Source organism: Bacillus rossius, chromosome 5 (genome assembly GCF_032445375.1).
Source record: "Bacillus rossius redtenbacheri isolate Brsri chromosome 5, Brsri_v3, whole genome shotgun sequence".
NCBI classification, from domain to species: domain Eukaryota; kingdom Metazoa; phylum Arthropoda; class Insecta; order Phasmatodea; family Bacillidae; genus Bacillus; species Bacillus rossius.
In genome coordinates this window covers 75,465,599-75,493,594 of record NC_086333.1, presented here as the reverse complement: position 1 = coordinate 75,493,594, position 27,996 = coordinate 75,465,599, and the positions used below count along the sequence as shown (strand labels likewise).

Here is a 27,996-nt window from a genome sequence, read left to right as displayed (position 1 = left end):
CACATGCAATAACATAACACAGCATTGTACAAAACTTGTGTTTATTTTTCTTACGTCATCTGTGCGATAATTGGTCAGGTGGGGTTCATGACGTGTGACGTCAAAATTGCAAGTCAGATTAGACTGAAATAATTTTTTTTTGTCGTTGGATGTGCGCTTGACTATAAAGGTTGTAATGGTAACTTTTTAATGCAGATACTGTTGATGTGTGATGTCGGTTGGTCGTAAGGTACTCATCTGTCTCTGCTGGTGATTGATGCCTGAAAAGTGAGGTTATGTCCTGTTGAAATATTCTTTGGGTGAAAGTCCCTTAACTATTGTGTGCGGGCATATATAATCTAGTGGCGTGCATATTGGTACACAATGGGTTTACTGAGCGAAGGTAGCCCTCTTTCGTGGGAAGAAACTAAGAAATTAGCTGATCATGTTAGAAAACACGGGGTAATCCAGTTCATAAATTTGTATAAGCGCCTTCGAGATCGTCAAGGGGACATTTTGAAGTGGGGTGATGAGGTAAGTTGTGCACTTTACATATTTCATTGTAATTAAATCTGTCACATCTTAAAAATGAAGATGTTTGTTAGATTTGATACCGGCAGAAAAAAAGTGTAAACTGAGAGAAATAGGATTGTAATGAAGACAGAGAAATGGAATGCTCATTTAGAACATCAATGATATCTAATGAAATTTAGTTTTCGTAGATGAAATTTGAGCTGTGGGTTTGCAATCTGTGCCACACTGCTTTTTGGAGCATTGCTGATGCTTTTAATTCTGCCCATTAATTTGAAATTTGTTGCTACCTATGTAGCCAAACTTAATTTTCGGTTCTCAATTTACAATATTTTAAAGCATACAGGCTTGTAATGTGCTGTTTTTTTATTTTGTAGGTAGAATACATCATGGTCAAGTTTGACCACGAGAATAAAACTGCAAAGGTTTCACTCCGTGCCAGTGAAGTGCTGAATACTCTAAACCAAAAGGAAAAAGATGATCCAACGTGAGTTTACCTAAGCAACCATTCAAACAATTTTAGGTATCACACATACAAGTTTTTACCCTGATCCTAAGCATGATTCTTGGATGTAGTCTAGATCACAACCTCTAATTAAAGCACCAACCATTATGGTTTTAAGGTAAGCTTTGTATTGAGCGATAATACTTATTTTCCGAAAACTAAAATAATCATTCTTTGGCATTTTGAAATATTTAAAGGTTATAAAGCTATTTTATTTTAGTGAATGAAATCATCACCCTTATTGTGGACATACATATTAAACTATTCAAAGGATGGTCACAGTATTAGACTTGATTTTGTTTTTGTGGCATAGGCCTATGTTTATTTTCTTATGTACATGTACTTATACTTTCATGTTTTTTTTTGTTTTTTTTTTTTTTTAAATAGATGACTTAATAATTCTAATTTAATTATTTTCTTTTCAAAAATGTAGTGTGAGTTATAAACATAAACCTCCCCAAAACAAAAAGACTGCTGGAAAAAAATACTAGTGTGTGTAAGAAAATAAATCAACAAAAATGCCGCCCTGCATGACCGTAAAAATAAATTTTTGTGCATGTACCTAAATAAAATATATATTTTAACAAGAGGAAAACATTAAACGTTTAGCAAGAATATATTAGTTATAGGCATTGGTATGCAGTATATAGCCACTACTGCATATAAAAATTGCTTCTTTTCTTGCATATTATTTCATGGTTATGTTTCCCATTTTTCTTTACTGATGTTCGTACATGTATACAGAGAGACCTACTAACCCCACACCACTCCCAAAAGAGACTATCCAATAAGGCACTTTCACCATGATGAAAGTGGCATCTGTGTCTCTCCTTACTTACTATGTGGACCCATTCATACATAGAGGTGGCATATCCATATGTAGCCTGATTCATAAATTAAACAATCTATAGTTAACACTGATTAATGTATGCATTAACCCAGCTGTACATTTGCATATTCATACATTAAATTAAACCATCATAGAAAACATTGATCAATCCACACATTGACTCATCCATACATCAACCCATCCACACATCAGCCTATCCATGCACCGACCCATCCACGCTTCGACTCATCCATGCATCGACCTATCCACGCATCGACCCATCCTGGCATGAACTCGGCCGATGCTTTTGCGTTATCGTGCAGGGGCGTGAAGTCACTATGGCGGCCAGAGTACGCCGCGTACATGATCGAGGGCACGCCAGGCAAGCCATACGGGGGGATGCTGGCGCACTTCAACGTGGTGGAGGCCAACATGAAGTACCGTCGTGAGGAGGCTCAGCAGCTGATGAAGAAGAACGAGGTTGTCATGACGCTCACCAACTTCCCGAGGTACAGCTGCTGTGCATCTGCCCGGGTGCTCCGTGCAGTCTGATAGGAACGTCTTATCAGAGTCTTCATCAGAGTTGTTGTCTTTACAAGACATTGATATCCAACCAATTATGCTTCTTGTTGTTCCAATTTTAATGTGTCACCTAACTTTGGTGATTATCCATCATTCACTTTGCTAATCTTTCAAAAGCTGAAATTTTTTTCCTCCAAATTAATGTTAATAATAAGGTAAAAAAAAATTCTAATTGGTTTGGCTTAGTTTTACGAAATGGTAGCCGACAATTAATATTCAAGAATTAGTTTGGTTGTCGTAAAATAAAAATCTAAAACCACACATTTGTTAATGAATCTCTTCTCTCATGTTATTGCTATGTGTAAATAACTATTCTTCCATTAATGATTTTGTTTGGAATAACTAATATTCACATAGTAGTTATATTAATTGGCTTCAATTATAGTAAATTCTGATTTAAAAGGTATTAATAGCGTCAATGAGGTAATTCGTGAGTAAACAAGTTGTGAACTTTGTATAGCTTATAAAGAGCTGTAGATACAGACACTTGTTAAATGTTTACTAATGTGATACTGTGCATAGATAAGATTTATATAGGTCGGGGCCTTTTATCTTCTTTTTTTTCTTAATTTTGTGAAGAAGTGAGTTTTAAAAGAAATTAGTTTTCACTACTTAATTAATTGTATTTCTTTAAAACATGAAGTAATAATAAATGGTTTTAGCAGAACGTGGTTTTCTGTTTAAGCATTGGTGGGGGGGGGGGGGGGGGGGGTGTTTGAATTTGTAGTTTGAGTGGTAAGTCCCATGTTTCCCACCAAAAGCTATTCTGGTTTGATTCCCGCCAGGTCAAACTGGGATTTTTCACAGATGGAAAATGTGGCGAATTGGCAGTAAGGACTTATATAATTCTATATAAAGTAAAAGATTAAAAATTAATACATATTCATCACAATTTTTTAAATAATTGTATTTCTTCATCTGCATAGAAAAAATAATAAATAAATTTATTTTCTTATTTTCTGTTTTTTATCTTCAACATTTAATGCAAGAGATGATAAAATAATAAAAGACTAAATTTGAAAAGTAGATGTAAAGATCAAAAAACTTATCTTTCAGGTAGGCTGCATAGCAAGGATTTTATTTTAGAGGTGAAATACTTTGATACAAAATATAGTATCACTTTTTTAAATCTTGAATTGGCAGTTTAAAAAGTACGTTTTATCTAGTACATACGCAAGTACATCTGAGGAAACAAAACAAATTAGTTACATTATAGCATACACAGTATTTGAAGTGCAACTACAGAAACAATTACCTCTATTCATAATTACAGGGTACATATTGTTTGAAAGTTTGATCAAATAAATTTGTTTTAGTTTTCAGACTGGTAGAGTTATTTGGTTACTTAGGATTGTGTGGAAATGATAGCAGTATAAACTGTATATTATGCAGGAAAACATTATGTGGTCATACTTGCATGTTAAATTTTTGTTTTAAATCTGCTTTAATAATTTATACTGCAGTACATACCTATACCGTACTTGCCAGATTGATAGCGGAGACTGGGAAAACATGATAAATGTTACATAATAACAGAGGAAAACACAGATAATTAAAAATGTTTCTGAAAAATCCGGGAAAACAAAGAAATCTACATTATCATAAACGTCTCGGTCAGTGTCACCACATATGGTTGAAAAAAGTTTAGTCTACTTCTATGGTTTTTCCTAACAGAGTAAATTTAATTCCTAAAAGGACTTTAACTTAAATTTTCAGTTTTTTATTTAGGGTGCATGTTTGATTGTACTAAATGATCGTAGATTCTGTTACTAATCAGCATTATATTATTCATAAATATCAATAACATTGTACACCAAATGACATTCCTGATTCAGTACAAATAAATCATTCAACTGACACTATGATGCGATATCAGAATTGAAATACGTTTGATTCTTACTGTTGTTTGTGAGACCAACTTTGTTAAGTTTGAACAATTAGGTAGAATCCTAAAGAAATATATTAAACTGATTTTAACATTAACAGTTAAATATTGGCATTTAACTACGATTATCAAGTCACTTACCACAATTATAAGTCAAAATATTTACAATAAAAAAAGATGTACTTTAAATGCTCTCTCAGTTGCAAGTAAATTGAAATAAATAAGTTACATCAATATCAACAATATGAATCATACATAATTCTAAGTTAACATATGATTTATGGGTGTCAAAATCCTCCATTTATATGGTTGTAGCAAACTCTAATCAACAAACTGAAATGATAAAAAATAGTAATTTCTGGAGATCAGTAAATGTCCTAAATAATAGGTACTGTCTTGCTTTTCTCAACAAACAGAATTCATATTCAAAGTTGGTCCCGTTCTTGGTAAGAGCTTAGGACAGCATCATGGACAACAGGTGTTGTGGGCTGGATCAGGCACTTTTGATTTTCGTAATCTGGACCTGGTTCACCAATCAGCACTGCTGAATACAATCCTTGGTAGAGACGGCAATAGATATCCCTCATTCCTTCTGCGACAGAATATCCTCTCGTGCCGCTTCGTACACTCGGTTTTAAATCTATATGACTCAAATTCAAATAATATCTTCTTTAAAGTTTTCTGCATTATTCTATCCAGCCGCAGCTTCCCACATTCAATGTTTCGTGTCAAATTAGCTTCCTAGTAGCATTTTGATTTAAGTTACCAATATTATAACACTCTACTTGCTGAGGTCATTAGTCCAGTGCTTAATTATGTGTTGTTAGTTAGTCGAGGTATTTGTGGAAGAAATTAATATTTCACGTCGATTCGTAGTCGAATAAAATATTCGTTGCTTGGTTGCTCTTTAGTCGGAAGGTTTTCTGTTGATAGCTATTGATTTCCGTAAACATCTTTACCCTTCGTGAAAACGGAAGCCAATCGTCTTACGTTTGAATTTCTCTATAATTTATAAATTACTGCTTTCATTCCTATTTTGTATCAGTTAAACAGACTATTTATTTAATCAAATATTCACAAGTATTTACATGAGCATAAAAGTCAATGAGATAGTAATTAAAACAATTTACAACTTTTGCCATGCTCCAAAGACGTGTGTGTGGTTGTCTTTGTGTGTGTGCATGTGTACATGTTTGTGCGTGTGTCTGTGCATATTCCTTTGATGATTTGGTTCTACTGTACTGTTACTTACTTTAGAAACCTAGTTACAACACAGATTCAGTAATAATTCTTACTAATTAAGATACTAATGTCTTGAAAACAGCATGTGTTTTGATTATGAATTAGTGAATTATTATTTGTATCAAGTTTTACTAACAGTATTCAAGCTTAAGGGAAAGCCCTACAAGCAAAATTATATTTAAAACATAATCAAATATCACTAATCTTTACACTGATACCAGTCAATAATGAACAGTTTCAAAGTTTGATCCAACAAATTTAATCAGTTTGTTTTTTCATACTGGCAGTGCTATAACAGTGCAGACTTTATATTGTGCAGGAAATCATTTCCACGGTTACCACATTCTGAAAAGTCAGAGATGTTGGAATAGGTCAGGAAAAATAAGGGAATTTACTTGAAATACTAGAAAAGTCATGGAAATTTCATAGTGATAATTTGAGGGGAAAATATCATGCTCCAGTCTAAGAAGGCGTTACTTTTCAGATGAAGGTTTAATGCATAATCGTACACATATAAAGTACTGTGTGCAAAGTTCTGTTTGAACCAGCCCAGTTGTGGGGATGTTGGAGTCTAGATTATCTTTATTTCTTTCAGAAAATTGTGTAATAGACACGTTGTTTAAAACAAAATAGTGAGAATATTTGTAATTTTGTTCCTGAATGGTCCGGGAAATTTTATTAGGATTTTTGTGGACACCTTGATTTTATAGTAGATTCTGCATGTAATATAATTATGTTTGTTGAAGTATGTTTAGTTATAAACTTATGTGTGTTAGAAATCTATCTGCTAGAAGGCCAGATGGTCCACTCAGACAGGAAAATAACGTTGGGGAGAACTGTAAAAATTCAAGGAAATTGGCTGGTGCAGTCCAAACTCCACAAAGTTTACGTAACAGTGTCTGTATCCAGGTTGTGCGTGGGGTCAGTGTTGAGCGGGGCAGTCCAACGGAGGGATTGCTGTGTAGGCTGGGGGCGCCGGGCTTCACGGACCCTCCGACCAAGCCGACGCCGCACGAGGGCGCGTCCAGGTCTCTGTTCTTCCCGGACGACGCCATATACGACGGCCACCCACGCTTCGCCACGCTCACCAGGAACATCCGCGAGAGGCGTGGCTCCAAAGTGGCCATCAACCTGCCCAGTAAGTGTGGGCGTGCGGCTGTCACGTCAGACGAGAGTTGCTTGCGTTGCGGTCGGGTCATGCGTTATTTCCATGTAGGAGGTCGTGGGGTTTGTCCCGGTTCATGGGACTCTCGTGAATGAAAAACAAATGAAATGGGATAAAGGGAATTTTTTGTTTCAAATGAAAAAAAGGTGGTACATTAAACATGTAGAGGTTTCATCCCCCCCTCCCCCTCATTCAAATTGTTTGTCTTAGTAAATTCGAAAGATTTTGAAAAATGGAAAAACTGTGGGAATTGAAAAGGTTTTTTTAAAACCTGGAAAAATAGTGGAAATTGTCAGTACTAAGTAAAATACAGTAGCTGTAATTTTTCATTCTACCATACGGTATCTTAATGTTGAGTGTATTTTAATCATAAATTCATGTGCTGTTTGGAATCAGCAGCCGATTTTTACACATTAGTTAAACGTACGGAATACAAATACAAACTGTGTATTAATTTTAAGCAGAATCAAATATCTATAGTCTTTAGATTGATTACAATTGATGATTCATAGTTCTAAAGTTAAATCAAACAAATTTATTTGTCACCTTAATTTTTTAGACTGGTAGTGTTGGTTATGTAGTGTTAATGGAAATGATAAAAGTGAAATCTGTATATTGTGCAGGAAAATATTTTATAGGTAATTTAGCATGATATGCATGTTTATCAAATTATGCTTTGATAGTAATTTGTATTGCAGTATAATTGTTATTTTGCCTGACAGGCTGATGAGGCAAGGAAAAAAAATGTTTTATGGTACTAGGAAAACTTGGGGAAATTAGTTGAAGTAAGAGTGTGGGAACTGGGTACCCTAAAGATAAAATGAAATATAATATCCGTAATAGCTATATACAGCGTATCTCAACCAGCTGTCCAACCCGACAAAACTTCAACCGTGATGAATATTCTTTAAGAAGCTCCTGCCCAGGCGAACCGGGTTTAATTCATCGCTGGGTCGAACCCGGATTTATTGGCGGGTAGGAAATATGGCGTGACATCGCATTGAGCTTGTGGGTTTCCCCTTTTATGTATTCATTCTGTCAGTACTCATCTTATCACCCCTAATTTCTTAAAGACCTAGCTATCAATGAGACATTAAGACATTAGTTTTTTGAAACTGAAGTTTGTGAAATTTTAAAATTATGTATTTCAGTAATAATGCTCCATTTTACATGTTATGGAACACTTCCAGATTCAGCTTGGGATTTCGTCACTGGGAAGCATGGCAACGCTAGTGGATCCTTAAAATGATATGTTTTTGCCGTGGGCTGTGGCGCGAGAGTTGTTTGCCGGTGGGGATCGGTTCCGCTGAGCCGTGCGCTCGGTCAGTCTACAGGGACAAGAACACCCCGCAGCCGTTCGTGGAGGACCTGAACCAGTACGGGGGCGACGCCCAGTCCGCGAGCGCCGCGCTGCCGGACCACGTCTACATGGACGCCATGGGCTTCGGCATGGGCTGCTGCTGCCTGCAGCTCACCTTCCAGGCGTGCAACATCGACGAGGCGCGCCGGCTCTACGACCAGCTCACCCCGCTCTGCCCCATCATGGTGAGCGCGCGTGCGCGGCCAGGACGTGTCGGAGAAGGGGTGCCGATGTGGGCCGTGAGAATAAATTTTAAAAAGGCCTCTTTCTGAAGGATTTAGGGGGTAGGGGATGTTTTTTTTTTGTTATGAAATACCTTCGAGGCAAGCAGGGATGCTGGGAGTTCTCCCTCGGGATTTTTACTCAGATGCTGCTTTAAGATAGATTTAAAAGGGTTTCTGAGTACCTGTAACTACTTTCCGAAACCTGAAATACTTAAAGTGCCATTTATGAAAGGTAGGTCGTTACAATACCACTGCTTGTGCTTATGTCCGAACACTAAGTCCTGTGAAAAATTACTTTTATTTCTTTCCCTATGTATTGGTTGTATTATGTGGAAAAAATTTTTGTTGAGAGGAACTCGAATTCTCGCTCTTACTATGGGAATTCTATATTGTTTTTCGAGAATTTATTCGGTGTTCGTATTCAATTCGAACTAGAAACTGATACTTGCACGGGCTATACAGATTAATTTAAATCATTATTTTGGGCAAACACCATTTGTAGTTTGCACTGTGTGTCAGAGAAAACTTGAACTGACGGAGAAAGATCCTACTAATTTATAAATGGAAAAGTTTGTATGTGAGGATGTTTGTTACTCAATCATGCAAAAATTCTGAAAGAATTTGAGTGATATTTAGCATAAAGATAGGTTTTAACCTGGATTAACACAGGCCACATATTAGTATGAAATTCTATCCCTAATGAAGTGAAAAAGTGATAAATTCACTTTTACAATATAAAAATCATTAGTCAAAGCCACAAAAATGGTGTGTGTGTCATTTCTCTATTTTATGCTGCACGGTCATATAGTAAGGTCTGGCAATTTCATATTCTTCTTGGTGCAAACTCGTCTGCTTAGTGGAGCTCACTGTGGCTAGTAAAATAAAGGCGCTAATAACAGTTTAGTTCTTAACTTCGTCAATAGATAGCGCTGCCTTTAATTTTAAATGTGCTATCGTTTGATGCATTTGTCACGTCTTGGGTAGGGTTTGCGAAAGTTTCAAGAGTATAGTGTGCCTAAAACTTACACGTACTAGCGGAAAATAATAAATCATACAATGTCGTCTACAGAAGAATATTAACTTAAAATATGTGCATCAAATAAAACATATATAACAATATGACTGGTGAAATTTTTTATCCATCTATTTTTTTTTTATTCTCACATATTTCATTTTTCTCTGGATCCAATTCTGAAGTCCACACAGACGAAATCTTGGGCAGATGCTAGTGTGTACATAAACAAACAGAAAATAAGCCAAAATCAGCTGCAGTCAAATGTTAAATGTACAGACAACACATAGAATTCTGTAGAATTGTTTGTCTGCGTTTACTGTTTTTGTTGCGACTGTCTCATCGTGGTCAACCCACTGTGACCGTATGTGCTGTTATTTTGTTCTGATAAATGCCTTCCACGAAATTCTCTTTGTTGTCTATACATTTAACATTTGACATCGGTTGATTTTGGCTTATTTTCTTTGTGTTTGTGTATTCTGAAACGCCCCTCGTGCCTCAAAGTTGAATTATTTTAAATTAATTAAAAAAAGAGCCGTGGAAACTGCTGGGTAAGAAAAATGAGACAATTAAGTTATTGACCAGAGGTGGCACGAGGTGGAGAACAAGATAATTTGGAACTCCCTGACACAAGCAACTGGGGAGCTGGTGGATCTTTTAAGGGAACAAGGTATATCATAAATAAATTAACACTACACAAGTAGCTTGGTCTATAGGTTCCCTGTTTTATTATTAAGGAATTTTGTGTTCGTATTATTCAAACCTGACAATAAAAATCTTAGTAAATAACAAAGTTAAAGGGGGCGCCCCAGGATTAATTAAAACAATACATATTACACCTTAACAAAAAATTATTACATAATCCAAAATTTAAAAATTGCACCAAATTTGAATGTCCCAACAATTACATCGATGATTAGTTTTATTGATTCTACATATTCTTGAGGAAAGCACTGTTCGCTGGTAGGCTATTCATTCGATTAATGTAGTTCGTAGCTAGAAAGTGGGGGGGGGGGGGGGGGGGGGGATGTTGATTTCACATTACCACCCGGGTCTTCAAAAAATAACGTCGGGTCGCGGAAACCTCTCTTCTAACGTGACCCGCAGTGGAGGTGCAGGACCACGAGCTGGGAGCAATTTCTCTCTCCAGCACTTCGACCCTGTCTGAAACCCAAATCAAATTCAAAACGAATTAGACTTGTTTCCAGACAGTCCTACACCGTCGGCGCAAAAGGCCAACAAACGGGAATGTGGGGGAAAAGGCCGGATCGTCACTCACCAGACAGGGAAGTTGACTTCTATTCACAGATGCGTCACCAGCCAGGAACTGGATCCCGCGAATACGCGGCTGGGCGCGGTTGTTTTCTAATTTCAAAAAAAATTAAAAGATAAAAAAATATCTATTACATTTTATACTACGCAGACGGACTAAACTACTTGAAAAAGATTATAGGGATAGCATCCCTCATTTAGGCGACTACATAGTCGGTTGCGGCCGGATGGAAGTTTTGCAGAGTCTCGTCGACTCGCCGATAATCAAACGGTCCGTCTGCAGTCGCGGCGCGAAGTGTGCCGCGGAGAAACGCGTCTCGTAATTAAAAGTAAAACTTGAATCAAAAGTGGAGGAGAGGACTGGGAGTCCGGACCGAAAGGTCCCGAAGTTCCCCGAGTGAGGGCCATAAAAAAAACTCTGATTGAAGTCTCGAAGCTGGTAGCATTGCGTAGACTTTAGCGCTACCTGTTGGGGGCTGTCTGAAATAAAAAAGAATCGATTCGCCGAAGGCGTCTGCTTAAACCAAGGGTTAAAGGGCGCAGTCTAGTGCTACACTCTGGCGGCCTACAGGGTAAGTTGGCTGGGTGGTTAGCGAGTTTGCCGCTAGGTGTCGCGGGGTGGTCCATCTTGGCACACACATTTTTTTTTTTATGCAAGGCATCCTGGGAGACGGTCGCTGTATGCTGGGGTTTCTGACCTGTCATTGGCCTTAGGCAAATTCTTAGAACCGAAAGAGGAGGGGGGGAGCAAAAGTGCAACGACGCTGAGAACAAGCGTCCATGACGTGCTTTTCGAGGAGAGAACCTAATACGTATTCGTGACCAGACTTACTTCTCTCAGCAGCTCTCTGAGAAGTAGCAGCTTGCAGCCCAGAAGCTGCTCTATGCAGTTTTGGTCGTGCAGGGAATTAAAATTACAAACTCGGGACGTGACTGCAGGCGAGAGAAATTTCAACCGGGCTGACCATGTCCACATTAGACAGCAAAATATCAGATTGGCCCCCTGGGAAGGGGCTTCGGTCCACTGGCACAAAGTTTAAATCCGTGGCGTACACCGGCCTAACCAAATGTAAATCACCCCCATTAACAACCAGATAAATTAAAAAAATTAGAAATCCCAAAAATTTTAAAATTATAGAAAAAAAATTAAAAAAAGGTGACGAAATGCCTAATTTCCGGCACAATTCATCTTTCTTAGTTCGTTCTTCAGGTCTTCTCTGACATATAATGCAAACTAACGGTGCCCTATGTCCAAAAATAGTTTAAACCTTGCTATGGAGTATTGGCTGAATGATTCGGCCAGGGGAACCGGGGTACCCCTAGAACACCCACCAGCACACTGCAACTTCGTGAATGTTTCCCACTTAAGAGAAATCCATTCTCGACCCTGCTAGGAATAATCCGTGAGTCGTATTGGCGGGAGGCGAGTTTCCTGACCTCTCTGCCACCGGGGCATTCACATTGTTTAGATAGTTGCACCTTATGCGCTCTCGATCGGAGCAGGCCTCTCCCCGACACGAGCGCGTGTTTGCTGCCGGCACCAGCTGGCGCTCACGGCGGCGGCGCCAGTCTTCCGCGGCCTCGTCACGGACGTGGACGCCCGCTGGAACGTCATCTCCGGCTCGGTGGACTGCCGCACGGAGGAGGAGCGCGGCCTCAAGCCGCTCAAGGACAACAAGTTCGTCATCCCCAAGTCCCGCTACGACTCCATCAGCTCCTACCTGTCGCCCCTGGGCGAGAAGTGAGTTTGGGCACTCTTTATGCTTAACACACCTGGAATAAAAAAAAGGGGAGGCAAATTTTTTTCATAGAAGCAATTTTATTTTATTTATGTGCACTTTTGTTTGGTGATTTAGAATACTAAGTAAAAAATTTAAATCTTGAACTATTGCATATAAATAACTGCACAGAAATTATGTTTTGTAGTGTCTTGTCTTACTGCATTAAATACGGACAAGGTCATCAAAAGACCACATAGTAAACACTTCACACTGACCTCTTTCTGGTTTAGCTGCATTTACGAAAGAGTCTCCGGTGCCTCTTTCCGTCAGTGTGATTGATTTACACAGCTTCTTTGAAAACATGAAGCCCCAGACATGAATTAAAAAAGAGTTTAATTTTGCCACTGCCGAAGAAAATCCATCGTTCAGAAATCAAGCATATTTGTTCTTGTGAGTTTTTTGAACAGTGTTTAGAAATTGTCATTTCAATTTTTCACTCTTTACAGGGGGGTTGAACCCAACACAATAGAGTCCTGAAAATTCGACCTAATGTGAACCAGTTTGTGAAAATGCCGGGTTATCAGGAATTGGGTTAAAGAAGAATAAGTAAGAGTGTATCCTCAGAAAATTCAGTACTGGACTTGTATGTATTGTTTGCTTGAGAATACGACAAAGAATAAACTGCCCAAATACCCTTAAACAAAGGGAAGTATGTACTTTATGAAGGCATAGAGCCTTTACTACTTGAAAATGAAAATTAATGAATACACAGTGTACAGTAATTTACCTGATATAACAGACCTCAGAAAAATACTTTATGAAGGCATAAATCTGTCTATAATGAAAATTAAATAGCTGACTTTGCAAAACCTGGCTCTTTTTTTTTTATATAAAAAAAATATATAATGTCCTGTTGTCTTCCACACTGCACTCTGCATTTTGCTGCTTCATCATGAAGACGACAAAGGAATGGTATGACCATTACCGACACACCTTGTTAAGAAATACAGAAGGGCAGTTTCTACAGCCTTTAGTCCCTCACTAAGTAATATTTTAAGGAAAGGTTATAACAATATATTATTTTTCAATGCCCAGCATATATGTGTGTAGGTTTTACTACTCTCAATTATGTTCCAATAAGAGGAACAAAAAAAAAATCTCACATTCCTTTTAATAATGCGGCGGCTGTAGTTTCTGATGAGCTAGAGCGTGCAAAATTTGTCCGGCCACCCCAGATTTTACGATTGTAGTATGTGAAACCGTGGGTATACTCAAAACCGGGGTTCTAGTGTAGCTGTGTGAAGCGTGCGGGGAGGGAGGGAGAGGCTTGGAGGAGGTGCGTCGGTCGGTCGCAGGCTGAACGACATCCCGGTGCTGCACGACGGGGCCATCTACCAGCAGCTGCGGGACGCCGGCATCGACCACCTGCTGGCCCAGCACGTGGCGCACCTCTTCATCCGCGACACCGTGTCCCTGTTCAGCGAGAAGGTGCACCAGGACGACGAGGAGGACACGGACCACTTCGAGGCGAGTGCCCGCAGTCCGGCGTTGCTGTGGGGGGCGCTGCTCCCTCCCCGGTCCCTCCTGCCTCGCCCCTCCACCTCCCGTCCTGTCTCGACCGCTCTCCGTCGACTTTCGCTAACCACGGTGTTGCATAACCTAGGGACAAGATTATACGGTGGATTGCTGTAAACCAAAATAGCAATGAAAAGCATCTCGGTACACACAGTACAACACGGAAATACAAATCCTAACTCCATATTGCATCGAAGTGCATGCCAAATCATGAAATTGTGCACCATTCAACCAAAAATTAATTCAGGCACAAAAATAAATTTTTTAAAAATATTATTTGAAATTCAAGGAATGTCATTATTTCGCTGTGATGTTTGTATCAATGTGCATGGATAGATCAGAAAAATGTATTTATCGTATTTTCTTGTGCATCTGTTATTAAAATAATTTTAAAATACAAATGCTCAATGATTTTTTTTAGAGCTGGGCCGATCACCTATTTTGCCGATCATGCCGATGCCGATCATCTGCTGCCGATCTTGCCGATCTTCTGAGCCGATTAGAGCCTTTCAAGTACCTCTGATTACACGTTGCTTTTGACGGATCACTATAAACGGTGAAATATTCCCAGACAAAACTACTTTTCATTGACATGATTACTTAAAAATCACGACATAATAAATTTCACGGACTAGCGATTATACAGGTAAGCCCGGAAGGTCTTGTCAAGCTTCTCAGACACCAGCGTGCAGCTGGGTTAAGGCCAAGGTCATGTGACGTAACATCTCCCGAGGCTTACTGCGCCTTGGCAGCAGATGGATAAAAATAGTAAACTCCCCATTATTCGTGTTCATTGGGACCCGCCGATGCCCGGATAATTGAAATTCTGTAAAAATAAATAAATAAATAAACCCGGATAATCGGTTAACGGTAAGGGCCGCCTTCGAATTGTTGTCTCGGCTTAAAAAAATACGGCACTGCCTAGCCATTAGTTCACGGTCATTTACAACAGCCGAAGAGAGAAAGATAAGATCGTGCTGACCTTGTACACATAAATTTTGGGTAGCTCCCCACCCCCCTCCACCCCATCGACCAGCCGAATGCCAGCCAGACACGTCACTCGCCAGGCGCCTGCCGTGCGTTGGCGGGCGGAAAGTAACTCAGCAGCACGTGAAACAACATTCAAACAAACGGGAGACGGGAAGCAGAAGTCAGGACATCCCCCTCAAGTTTAAAGAGTGACAAATGTGACAGCTGAAAAGGGGGGGGGGGGGGGGGGCGACACAAAGGGTCGGTACAAACAGCGTTGCAGAGTTTGGCGGCCCACGCGATAGCTTGCAGTGTTTGCCGGCCGCCGGCCAGCGTGACGTTAATTTTAAGCGCTGACAATTTTAGCTTCTCTTTTTTTTCTGCACTTTTAAATCGTCCCGGATCATCCGATTCCCGTATTAGCGCGTCACAGATTAACGAGGTTCTACTGTGGGAAACAAAACTCTTCATCAACCAGGTTTTTATACAAAAAAAAGTTAAGCTCTATTTCCCGCTAAACAGTATAAGAATATTAATTTCGCTAAACAAAACTTTCAATAGGCCATATTTAGCGAGAAAAAACTAAATAGATGAATTCCCGAAGAGTAGTTGTTTACTAACCACGAGACTACTAGCGCCATTAATCCTACGAATTCCGTCGCGCGACGCGCGTCACTCTAATCTCTGGCGTCATATAACCAACCTAAACAACAGTCGCCACTCGCCATTCCGGTAATATTAACCGTAAATGGTAAACAAATACATAGTTTTCGGTTCGTAAATGATAAATAACTTTACAAATAGTATAATGGAAAATTATTTTACCGAAAGTACCGTAAATATACGTGGAAATTGATACTTAGGTATGTAACTGTTCAGTGTTTATAAAACTTACGGTATTTGTTTACTTTATTGGTATTTTTTTTTTTTTTTTCCTGTGTGGTTAGTTTTAAATTATTAAATCCTATTATTTTTCGATGAGTAATCAAATTTTCTTCCCTAAAAGTACTGTAAACAAACATGGAAAGTTGTTAGGTATAGGTAATTATTCAATGTTATAAGTTTGCAGTAGGAGACCAATGATCGGCTCAAATAATCGGCTACGTTTTGCCGATCATTATGATTGGCAAAATTAACAAAATCGGCCGATTATTACGATCGGGGATCTGCATCGGCCCAGCTCTAATTTTTTTTTTTGTTCTGAATATATCTGCTTTTACACATGAGTTACTGCAAATTATTTTATAGCGAAAATCATCATGTTAACATTACACTATTTTGGTGTAATAAATATTAATAACGGAAATTATAAAAATAATAAAACATAAAAATGAAATTGGACAAAAATATTAAAAAAAAATTTGGTCTTTACAAATACACTAAGCAAGTCATCCACCCATCATCCTGGCAAGGTCAAACCCAGAATGTGGTTGTCATTGCCATTATGGCCAGCACAGATAGGTTGGAACAAGATTACATGGTGAATTGAGATAAAACAAGTAACTCCTAAAAGCATGTTAATATGACGTATAACACCAAAATGCATTTTAATAAACTCTAAAGCACCAAATTACATTTTAATACACCATGAAGCCCAGAAATGGAACTAAAATCATGAAATTAATTATAATTTTTAATCGAAACTTATTTAAAATCACATAATCGTAATCTTTTAATATAGAAATTTGAATTTATTTAACTTATTTAACATGAAGTTTGTACCAAAATATATTACTAACAAGTTTGGAAATTTTTTTTACTTTGTTTGATCTTGTAACTGGTACAAGTAACTAACTTATTTTTACATTGCAGCATTGTTACACATTTTAGACATACAAATATTTGCCAATTTATTTTATTGGTTTGAGTCGTTACAAATGCTTATTACGAATTTTTATATTGCAAAAGTGCATCATTTATGAGTCAAAATGAAACTGTTTTAGTGAAATAAGTAAAATTAATATTAAAAAAATAAAAGCAATAACACCAAATTCTTCTGTTTTAAAAATAAAATTGTCTTAAAAATTAAAACTTTAAATTCTTGTCTCTACACACAGAGCGCATTCAAGCATGCTGCAACACAGGTGCCAACAGTTCAGTAGAATTATTTTTTTTATTGAGATGATATATAAAGCGATATCTTTTCCAAATTCTTTGTTTTAATTAGGTTTGTACACTAGAAAGGGTATTTTTTTTGTGTAGTAAAGTGTGTAGGCTACTTGCATTCGCTGTTTGCAGTGAACTGTTGATCACTTGCTTGCACTGAAAGCCAAGTGGTGCAAAGCATTTTTTTTTGTTAGTGGTGTACAATGTAGGATATACAAGTTAAGGGTTTTTCTTTTGCGCCGGCAGAACATTCAGTCGACGAACTGGCAGACGATGAGGTTCAAGCCGCCGCCCCCGAACTCCCCCATTGGGTGGCGCGTGGAGTTCCGACCGTGCGAGGTGCAGATCACGGACTTTGAGAACGCTGCCATTGTGTGCTTCGTGGTGCTGCTGACGCGGGTGATACTGTCGTATCAGCTCAACTTCCTCATCCCCATCAGCTTGGTGAGTAGCGACTGCTGACATCTGTCGTCGGTCGTCTGCTTATTCAACATCTTCCCTTTCCTTAATGTCTTACTTCACTGCACACCTTCATCTTAAGATAATCCTGAAACCTTACATCTACATAAAATGTACCTTAAAAAATATTAAGTTTGAATAGCAAAGTACAGTCATTATGGTAGTTAAACGTGATTGCTGTTCAGAGTGTAAACCCTTGTCATTTTTATTGAGACAGTGAAACAATATTACATCATCATATTAATGGATCAAATCCCAAATATTCTCGAATACGAATCCCAGGGCGTTCATGTTGGGACAGGATGGGTGACTTGTTGGGCTCCGCAGGTTGATGAAAACATGAAGCGCGCACAGAAGAACGGGGCCGTGACGAAGGAGAAGTTCTGGTTCCGTAAGAACATCACGACGTGCGTTTCTCCGCCCGCTGCCACGTCTTGCTGCAAGATCAGCGACGACTGTACCTTCTACACCCAGTTCACCATCGATGAGATCATCAACGGCAAGGTGCGTGGCATCGACGGCTCCTTGGGTGCTGAGAGACGGGCAGGTTTCACTTTGCATGGTGTTGATGCTATCAGACAAGCAGTTTACCGGTGGTTTCAGTTTTTTTAAGTTACAGACACCTGAAAAAGTGGAGGTTGTTTTTTCATAAAAGGGATGTTATTTTTTTTTATAGAATCCATAACAAAAAGAAAGGTTATTTTATTTCATGCGCACTTTTACTATGAAAATTTAATCATAACTTATTGCATATAAATAACTTACAAGAAATTCTCTTTCGTAAATGTCCCCTCTTACTGCATTTAATACTAACAGAATTTTTCTGTCAGTGGTAAATTAAATCATCGAAAGACAACACAATGAACAATTCAACACAGGATTTTTGGTTTAGCAGTTTTTAAAAGCGCTTATCTGGTGCCCATTTTTTTAGTGATTTATGCTGCTGCTTTTAAAAGGCAGATATGAATTTTAAGAAATTGAGTTTGACCACTACAGAATGAAAGCCAGCATTCAGAAATCAAGCGTATAAAAGGTTAACACTAAGAAAGTGACAATAGCCGTGATCTCCTGGGCGAGAGAAAGAGGGTGGGGGGGGAGGAGGAGAGGAAGGAAGTGGGCGGGACAATGCGACAAACTGCAAAGTGTTATTGTGTCTCACTTTACACACCCGTGCCCGTTCAGGAGACGGTTAAAAGTGACGTATAACGTATGAGTGATGCAGTGTAGAGTTGGAGCATGTAGTTTTTCAACTAAGCTGTTTCCATAGCTGTCAGAAGGGCTTGGAGTTACAGCAGAAGAAGTACAAAACAGAAACAGCAACACAGTGTGGCATGTGTTCTGGAATACGGCCCGTGTATTAGGTAACGGGTGTATCCCGAGGTAGTGCTTATTTGCTATCTTACCCGAACGTCTTGAAATACCTCCCTCAGACTTAAGATGTTTTTTTTTTTCTTTAATTGAAAACAATTTATAGGCAAACAGAATTTTACTAATCAAACAGTACATTAATAATTTGTGTGATTTGAATTTGGCTAATTTATCAATATATATATATGGCTGAATGATTATAAAATAAATGTAGGGTTAGGAAAACTTTAAAATATGAATCCTTGAGTTTTAAGACTAATAATTTTCACATCTGTGTGGTCAGTGACGAGTACAAGAATTTCTTTCTTTGTTAAAACTGCATTTTATTACTAGGAGGTTAAACTATTGTCACAAGTCAGCAAGAAAAACACTGACCACATTCCAAATATATATAGAGTTGTGTGATTACTCTTTAAGTATTAAATGCCTAAATTTAGCCCATGTCAAAATTAGAATAAGAAGAGAAAAAGACCTTACTTTCCAATTTGCTATGTTACTTAAACTCGCATAGTTGTTGTCATGGCACTTTGTAAATTGTTTTTGAATAATTTTCTGCTAGGGAAAAAATGGGTTTTTAGAGTGGTTAGGTGTAGATGCAGGGGGCATATATAACACCTGTGTTATTGCCTGATGTAATCCTAGCACTATGAACAGCCATCTACTCTGTCACACCCCAGCCAGCTAGAGATTAACTGTCCTGTTACAATCCACATCTGAAAGGGGAGGGGGGGAACGCAAGACGTAAGATGGAAGGGGGGAAGGGGATTTTTAAATAAAATAGAAAAAAAAAATTAATTCAAACACGTGAATTCAAAAAACTTAAAATTTCTCTTGACAGTAACATTCTGTCTTCACTGATATTTTGAAAATTGTTTCATGACTTTCGAGAGAGATGTAGCCACGAACGAGGGTGGTGCGTGTGGGCAGGCGGGGGAGTTCCCGGGCCTGGTGCCGCTCATCAACAGCTACCTGAGCGGCATGGACGTGGACGCAGACACCCACTGCACCGTCCAGCAGTACCTGAAGCTGATCCAGCGACGAGCGTCGGGCGAGCTGCTCACCACGGCCGGCTGGGTGCGGGACTTCGTGCGCGCCCACCCGGACTACCGGTACTGTAGCGCACGGCGCCGTGGTTCTGTGTGCGCGAGCTTCTCTGAACAGACCGGCACTGTCTGGTAACACATCAGCTGTTCAATGTTGTAAGGATGCCATGTGTTCATCCATCTACATGGTTAACATTAATTTTAAATGGGCATAGCATCAAAAATTTCATGCCCAAGAGAGATTTTCCAACCTCTGCGGCAGCATTCACTTATACTTTTCTCGGGAGTGTACGCTGAATTTCATTTCATGAAAAGAAAAAAAAAGGGGGGGTGGGAGGGGTTGTAGAATTTTGCCTGCTGTTTGCTTTTAAATTCTTTTCTATTGTTGGTGGGATTTAATAGATTTTTATAAAAAAAAAATTGTTGGGTTGGGGGAGGATGTATCCCTCTACCTGCATACGCTCCTACTTGTAACTCTTCCCCTAATTTTCATTCAGGCTCTCTAAACCATTCATGATCCTTACCCCATGCTGACAGCTGTTAATGAATACTGGCGTGCACTGTTCACGTGTCATTTTATCCATTTATAGTACATCATTTCTTATGTGGTTAGTTAAGTCATATCTGCAATTGCTTACAAAAGTTGTTTCATTACTTTTCTGTAGTAATATGTATTAACATACAACAAATGGCACAATTAACTGTGTAGCGTGTTGCAGCTTACCAGAAAATTTTTACTCTTGTTGATTGGTTTATTTCAGCTGAGGAAATTAAATTATTTAACTAATTCTGTTACAACAGGGCATTCGGTAAAGTTGAAAAGCCTAATAAATCTTAGCTCTGCCCATCATGTTGGTTTATTGTATTTGCATACATGCCATTATTTTATATCTTAAGACAATTTCTTAGTATGTTACACTGTAAAAGCAATCCATTTGGTTGTCGGATAAATGCTAGGTACTTGAAAGCTACTATTTGAGAAAAGTGAGGCAAATATTCATAACTAAAAATTTTACCGACTACCGTATTTACCTGCAGAAGAGTCTCCCCTTCATATATGTCGCACCCTTAATTTTGGGCCAAAAAAATCTAACATTTTTAAGGTAAGGTTAGCCCTTGAATCTGTCTCCAGTAGAATATGTTAAGTCTTTTTGGTCCGTGATCAGCTTATTGCCGTATAAGAAATGCACTAATGTCCTTCAGCTTTCCCCTCTTCATTCCTTATGGCCCTTCCTTCCCCCTCCCCCTTCATCTTAGCACTATTTAACAAAAAACATACAAAGAAAAATAATTATATTTTTTATACCTATGTTCACCTTCCCCGTCTTCCCCAAGAGAGAAAAGATTGCAGACTATTTCCTTATAAATTTTTTTGTCAATTTCTTTGCTGCATAGCTACAGTCACTCAAACTCAGGCATGCACTCCCTTCCCCTCTTTCTCTATATCTCTCCTTCTCTCTCTTTGGCTGGTTTATTTTTAGATTTCCTCTCTTGCTGAGCGGCAGACAGCCACGTCACCATGTCACCTGCCGCTGGCTGGGTAGCTGCATAACAGGCGGCAGACGTAGCTTAATGGCGCATTTCATGATGCTGTACACTCACTGCTGAGATATTTTAACTAAAAATTTATACTTACTCACGATATATTTATTAAAAACCATCACAACCAAGTTATTTAGTGAACCAAAACAGTGTGAACGTTAATTTTTTTTACACAAAAGACATTTTTGCGTATGGATTGCAGTACGATTTAACAAACTAAAAATCTGTATAAAATCTACGATACGTGTGCGGGTAAATATGGTAAGTTGCCTCTTTTCTCACATTAAAAATATTACTTCGTAAAAATCTGCAAATAGCAAAAATCCAATTAATTCTGATGGCTGAATTTTTATGTGGTACAGTTGTAGAATACAGTGACTGTTGCTTAGGGATCGTCCATTAATCACTTGTGGCTCGAAAGGGCGGTGGAGGGGGTCGGGAAAAATCACGAAATATCACAAGGGGGGAGGGGGGGTGTAGAGAGATATCACGTGTATTTATTTTTTCGCCCGATTTCTACTAAACCGAAAAGCAACGCGTGACCTTGACTCGCAGTAGCCAGGCAACAATATCCCCGCCCGCCGCAACATGAACCACCCGGCTCGGCTTGCCAGTCGCCAGTAAGACTGTGATTTTGGCACCGAATACATGCTTAAATCACATATAAGCCTTTCCTTTATTATTTTTATGCCAGTGAGAATAAACCTGCAACCTTAATGTGTGTCTGGACATTTTTATCACTGTGCTTAATTTTCCAGAATTAAATTAGATTACACCTATATTTAAAGATAATATTCTGAAATTGTTAAAAATATTTTGTACCAAAAAAATACATGTGATTTATTTTTTTTTTTTTTTTTGGAGGGGGGGGGGGGGGGGGGTTTGTCGTCTAAAACCACACCACAAATCACTAGGGGAGAGTGGGGGTTAAAAATTTGCTAAAAAAAAAAAACATCACGTGATTAATGGACGACCCCTTAGTTGTGTGTGCGTCTCCTGGCTGCAGGCAGGACTCGGTGGTGTCGGAGCGAATCAACTACGACCTGCTGTGGCGCATCCACGGCATCCAGACGGGGGAGGTGCAGTGCCCCGAGCTGCTGGGCACCAACGCGCAGTCCAAGACACGCGAGGACATCCCCTCCGCCATGCGCAAGGACTTCCCCGGCGCGTCCTGCTCCGAGTGACTTGCCGCGCCCTGCACGTTCGACATGTTGCCAGTAGACACGTGTGTGGCGGACGTCGCCGGCTCGAAGTCTCTCGTGGCACTTGGTACGGCCTCCCGCGAGCTTCAGCGATGCAAGCATCTGACATTACCACGACCATGAAACCAAGGTATGCACCACGCTGAAAACACTACATCACAATTTTTGTAAAACGAATGCGTGTGTAATTTACACCAGCAGACTTTTGACGGTTGTATTGGCACGTCATTACCCCCCATCGTTGGAGCTTTTGCGTGGGAGACGAGAATCGGTGTAGAACGTCGTTGGTCTGTGCTTCAGGCAGGCACAGGACCAGGGGTGCCAATGTTCGCAGTACATCCCCCCTCGTTCATTTTCAGCACCTGTTTTTGAATCTGACATTAAATGAATTACTCATTCCCTGTTTCCTGTCAGAGGGATGTACAATATTACTGCTTTAAAATAGATATTGGGTGTAAACTTTTCTCTTGCTGTAGTAAAACCATAAAAAAACAATCAACAGAGTGTAATATAAAATATGATTATTTGGATTTGTGGTAATAAAATAATGTGACAGTTTTCTCTCTCTACAGAATTAAAAATAGTATTGTTGTTTCAGTGAAAATTCCTCTAAAAGAATGAGAGCATAAGGCTATTGTAGTTCTCACCACAAAAAAAAATCATGATGATTCTGTTTTGTTAAGTCTTCCACTCCATTAGCATGTTGGGCATGGTTGCAGAAAATTACTATCCTCTTTGCTTTTCAAGGAAATTTTTTTCTTCTGTAGAATCTATTCATTCACATACACAAGCCATTAGGTTTTAAAAAAAATACTGTTTTGCAATAGAAGTAAAAGATTTTGGGTTTTACATGTTACTCAACAATTTCAACACCCAAGTTAGTTGTTACTGGTTGTAAGACTGTATTTGTTCTTCACTCATCTGTCCGATATAAAAATTTCTATCAAATTTATCTGGTGTTGCTTTTGGCAGTTGTTGTAATGGTTATGTGCCTTCAATAACCGTTTATTATAAAGTTCTTTCTATTGTAGAGTTTTTCAAGTACTTACTAATTAGTATTTACTGTATTTTGAAATTTTAAGCATTTACTAGGTACTTTAAAGCTTTTTGACACCAGACACCTGGAGTCGACCGACTGTGGTGAAAAGAAAGGTGGTAAGCTGTACGTCTGTGCGAAGCTTTGACTAAGCGAATCAATCGAAACTCTTTAGAATATTCAATTTGACTTCGCCAGGAAATTTTCTATTCGTTTTATTTTAAGCTTCGGTTGTGATGTAAAGCTTTTCATCTGATGAGAAGCTTTGCATTTGTTGTGAAGCTTTAAAATATTCGGAGCCTTATGTTTGCTCGTGAAAGTATTTATAAGTTTTTATTTTTTTTTATTTTTTAATTGAATAAAGTTTGTTATTTAAAAAAGCAAAAGGTGGTACTCTGTTTTTATAAATTCTAAATATTAATATAATGCAGGTTTATTTTTAAAATTTTATTGAATGATATGTAGAGGTCCCAATTGGTTAATCACTAAAAATCAGTTCAAACATTACAATCAAAAGAGATATATTTTTTTTTACTTCAATGCTGTATTTTGTCAAATAGGTATAATACAACTTCACCGAGAACAATACTTACAATTAGATTCGACTTGGTGAATATTTTAAAAATTCAGTTTGATATTCGCTTCGCATCAAAAAAAGTAGTATTCGCATAAGGCCTAGTAAGCTGATCATTGAAGGATCTGCAAAATGTAAGTGAAAAGATGTCTACTGGGATCTACAATGTGCATAAATAAGTAGTTTGCCTGGGTGAAAGAAGTGATCGATGTTACCAAAACTCTCTACATGGCTGAGGAAATTATTACATTCTTATTACAGTGAAATGTATTTAATCCGGCAGGTTCACGACCACAGCTATGTCGGATAAGCAATTTTGCCGGATACAGGATGATTATGAGTTTTACTGACAAACCTTTGGCTGCAGGTTCAGCACGACTAAATAAGTTTAAAACATCTGTACGACTAATGGTTAAAGTGTTTCCCAAGGCTGGTACATGTCTTTGAACTTGGTGCTTTGCAATATTTTTATTGTAAATAATAGAGAAAGTTTTTAAGATGAACTGCTGAGTGTCTGGATAGTGTTAAATTGAATAAAGTTCTACAGCTGCAAAACTTATCGCGGTTATAAAATATTTATTTCATGAAAATGAGTGGCGGTAGTAACACGTCACAAAAATATGTGGATTATAATTTCAGTGAAATTATTTTACAAGTTTTGTTATGGTTGTATAACTTTATCAAATTAAAAAATATTCAGGTGTTTAATGTTTTGTCTTGAATTATTCGTTTATTGTTTACAATAAAAATGTTATTCAGCTCCAACTTCAAAGACGTTTGTCGGTCAAATTTAGACCCGCTCCGTATCATGTCAATTAAGGTATAGGTTTAACAGAATACCAAATGTGAGAATGTGATGTTTGAACCCGCAAGGAAACAAATTAAATGAAAACCAACACAAACTGTAAACTCTTGCTGGTCGCACTGTGGTACGACCTAGCGGAGGTCAGCGGCCGGAATTAACCAAGAGAGAGGCTTGACTGGTGCCGAGTTGAAGAATGTGCAGAACCACAGAATGAGAGATTAAAACTTGAGCTGTATGTTAAAAAATTTGAATATTTATCGTAAAGTATTTCGCGACGATGTATGTTGCGAGTGTCTTGCACCCTAGCGCAGGGGCGTATACAGAGGGGGGGGATTTGGGGTTATATCTCCCCTCCCCAATTCTATAAAATCCATACAAATATATTAATTTTTACCAAGAAAAGAAATTGAAAGCAAAACAGAGGGCCAAGTGGTTAAAACCACCCCCACCCCCTGTGCCTGCCTGAACACCTCCAAGAAACGTGTCTCAGCCGTGTCGCGTACACTGTGCGAGTGGAGATCCTGCCTTAGCAGTTGTGAAGTTGTGAGTTAGACTGAGGTTATTGTCTGTGCATATTAATAAATAATTCTGGAAGATGGCTTTAATAGTTATAGGAGTAAGTATGATGAAGGATGTTATAATGGTGTGCCAGTTTGGGTTATTATTGGTTAAATGAAATGGTGCAAAATTTTTTTTTTTTTTTTTAAACTGCATTTTACTACAAGGAGGTTAAACGATTGTTAGCACAAGTCAGCAAGAAAAACACTGACCACATTCCAAATATGTATATATAGAGTTGTGTGAGTACTGTTTTAAGTATTTAATGCCTAAATTTAGGCCATGTCAAAATTAGAATAAGAGAAAAAGACCTTACTTTCCAATTTGCTATGTTACTTAAACTCGCATAGTTGTTGTCATGGCACTTTGTAAATTGTTTTTGAATAATTTTCTGCTAGGGAAAAAATGCTTTTTTAGAGTGGTTAGGTGTAGATGCAGGGGGCATATATAACACCTGTGTTATTGCCTGATGTAATCCTAGCACTATGAACAGCCATCTACTCTGTCACACCCCAGCCAGTTAGGGGTTAACTGTCCTGTTACATTCCACATCTGAAGGGGGGAGAACGCAAGAAGTAAGACCACCACCTGCAAAAGTTCACCTAATCATTCGCATTAATCTAATCTTCTATAAAGAGAAACAACCATACTTGAGAGACACACAATGGTATCCGGTATTAATTAAACTGATTTCTGTTTTTTTTTTTTTATATACATATTTTTAAAATTAAAATCTATAATCATTTTAACTTTTCTGTAGTGTATACAGCATTTTTTATAGCATTTCCTTTTGTTTAAGAAATTTATGTTCATGTAGGTGAATCTTTATTTTCTTCTAGTTTTACTGGTCTATATTTGAGTCTAAATGTGCTGTTGCTGTTTAAATGGTTTGAGATTAGTATTTTAGGTAGATTTCAAAGAAATACTACCTATTGTAGCCATTACCATGGTTCGACTTTTGGAAATATTTTTATATAGTTTTTAGTTTCATGGTCCATAGACCCCAAAACAATTGTCTCGGTCGAGTTCGTTAATAGGCATTATCTGACCAAAAGGGTAGAAATGGGGAAGGTTTTTTGAAAAACAGAAAATGGCGGTTAACTCCCATAATTTAGAAACTATCAAATCCATTTAACGTACTCTGGAGTAATCCAAAATCTTTTGTCAGGAGTTTCTGATACCACCAACCATAACTGCAAAGGGTGGAAGGAAAGTAAAAAAAAAAAAAAAATAATCAATTCCCTCGTGGAACATCGAATTCGTGCAAATTTTGAATTAATCTTGTAATGATTTTCTAAAACTTTTGTCTGAAACAATTTTTGAAAAGATGAGCCATTGAGCAGGGGATTGAAAGAAAAAAAAAATTCATAATTTCTGTACCATGTACACATCAAATTCGTTATAATTTATTGTACAACCTTGAATTAGATATAGTATCCCCCCCCGAGAATATGAAAAAAATTTGCATAATATAAATGAAGACAGTATGTTACTGTGTAGAAGCCACATTGCCTACGGTGTGTTAGTGTCAATAGTAATGTAAGGTTTTTTCCCCTCAAGTTTTTAATTTTTTTTCCACCACCGGAAAACATTTCTGTATCCACCACTGCCCCACATTATGAATTTTCACCTGCCAAGATGTTAGAGGGCAGTACATGTGGATTGAAGAAACTACACCATTATCACTAGCCAAATCTGCGAAACTAGTTGTGTGGACACGTACAGGAACAAACATTTCACTGGTAACTGCGGCAGGATGTTAGATCCCTATCGACATGAAGTCACGCTGATATGTTCACATCAAGTAGTTTTTCGAGGCTATCCATTTTAACGTAGTTAGTGCAGTGTGTCCTGTGTAGGTTTCCTTGTGGATGTTTCGAATAATTAATTACCATGATAATACTAGTATACAATCTCCTGAATTTTACTGGTACACACAAAGCAGGGTCTCTAGTATTACTTACACCCAAAGTGCATTTACAAAATATAATGGTGTGTTAAATGTCTGATGGGTTTTCTGTTGTGCTAAGTAAGCCTACGTTGTATTTTTTAACTAAAGTGAGTCGATAGCATTTTGTAATACAAGTTATACATGTGTTTTCTAGAAGCTGGAAATGCATGGACTTTGGCTTGTAACATCTGTAGTGTAGTGTTCAATTTGTTTTTGTTTCAGAGCTTTTATGATTACTCCTACTGATAGGAGGAATTGTTTTTATGGAGAGATGTGTTGTTGGCAGTTTTTATTTTGCACTTTAAAAAAAAAAAATATTTTGTGCAGTTTGTCTTCTGCATTCCAGAAGTGTTCTTGTGAGATGGGTATTAAACTGTGAATGTTATTATTGGCTGTGCCTTCTGTTCTGTAGCTTGCCATCACAGTGCTGTGAACTGTCTTGCTTATATGTTCACACAATAAAAAAAATTCTGTTGAAAATTTCAAGTCCAGCCTTTTATT

The 27,996-nt window shown here is 38.2% G+C and overlaps 1 protein-coding gene across 1 annotated transcript; it reads left to right on the top strand.

The window, feature by feature from the left end:
• Nucleotides 1–31: 31 nt before the first annotated feature.
• On the top strand, nucleotides 32–27,981 carry LOC134532024 (glutamate--cysteine ligase). Its single transcript, XM_063368151.1, has 11 exons — nucleotides 32–513; nucleotides 888–997; nucleotides 2,168–2,353; nucleotides 6,519–6,691; nucleotides 8,046–8,263; nucleotides 12,131–12,327; nucleotides 13,663–13,834; nucleotides 17,204–17,401; nucleotides 17,744–17,920; nucleotides 19,712–19,893; nucleotides 22,376–27,981. Exons 1-11 carry the CDS (start codon nucleotides 364–366, stop codon nucleotides 22,551–22,553), a joined length of 1,941 nt encoding a protein of 646 aa, XP_063224221.1. The 5' UTR covers nucleotides 32–363; the 3' UTR covers nucleotides 22,554–27,981.
• The last annotated feature ends 15 nt before the right edge of the window (nucleotides 27,982–27,996 follow it).

Excerpts from the sequence above, each read along its gene's own strand:
- LOC134532024 (XM_063368151.1), top strand. The coding sequence starts at position 364 with ATGGGTTTACTGAGCGAAGGTAGCCCTCTTTCGTGGGAAGAAACTAAG. Across the intron at positions 2,354-6,518 it reads ACGCTCACCAACTTCCCGAG|GCTGGGGGCGCCGGGCTTCA; the intron begins GTACAGCTGCTG and ends ATTGCTGTGTAG. Across the intron at positions 17,921-19,711 it reads ATGAGATCATCAACGGCAAG|GCGGGGGAGTTCCCGGGCCT; the intron begins GTGCGTGGCATC and ends GCGTGTGGGCAG.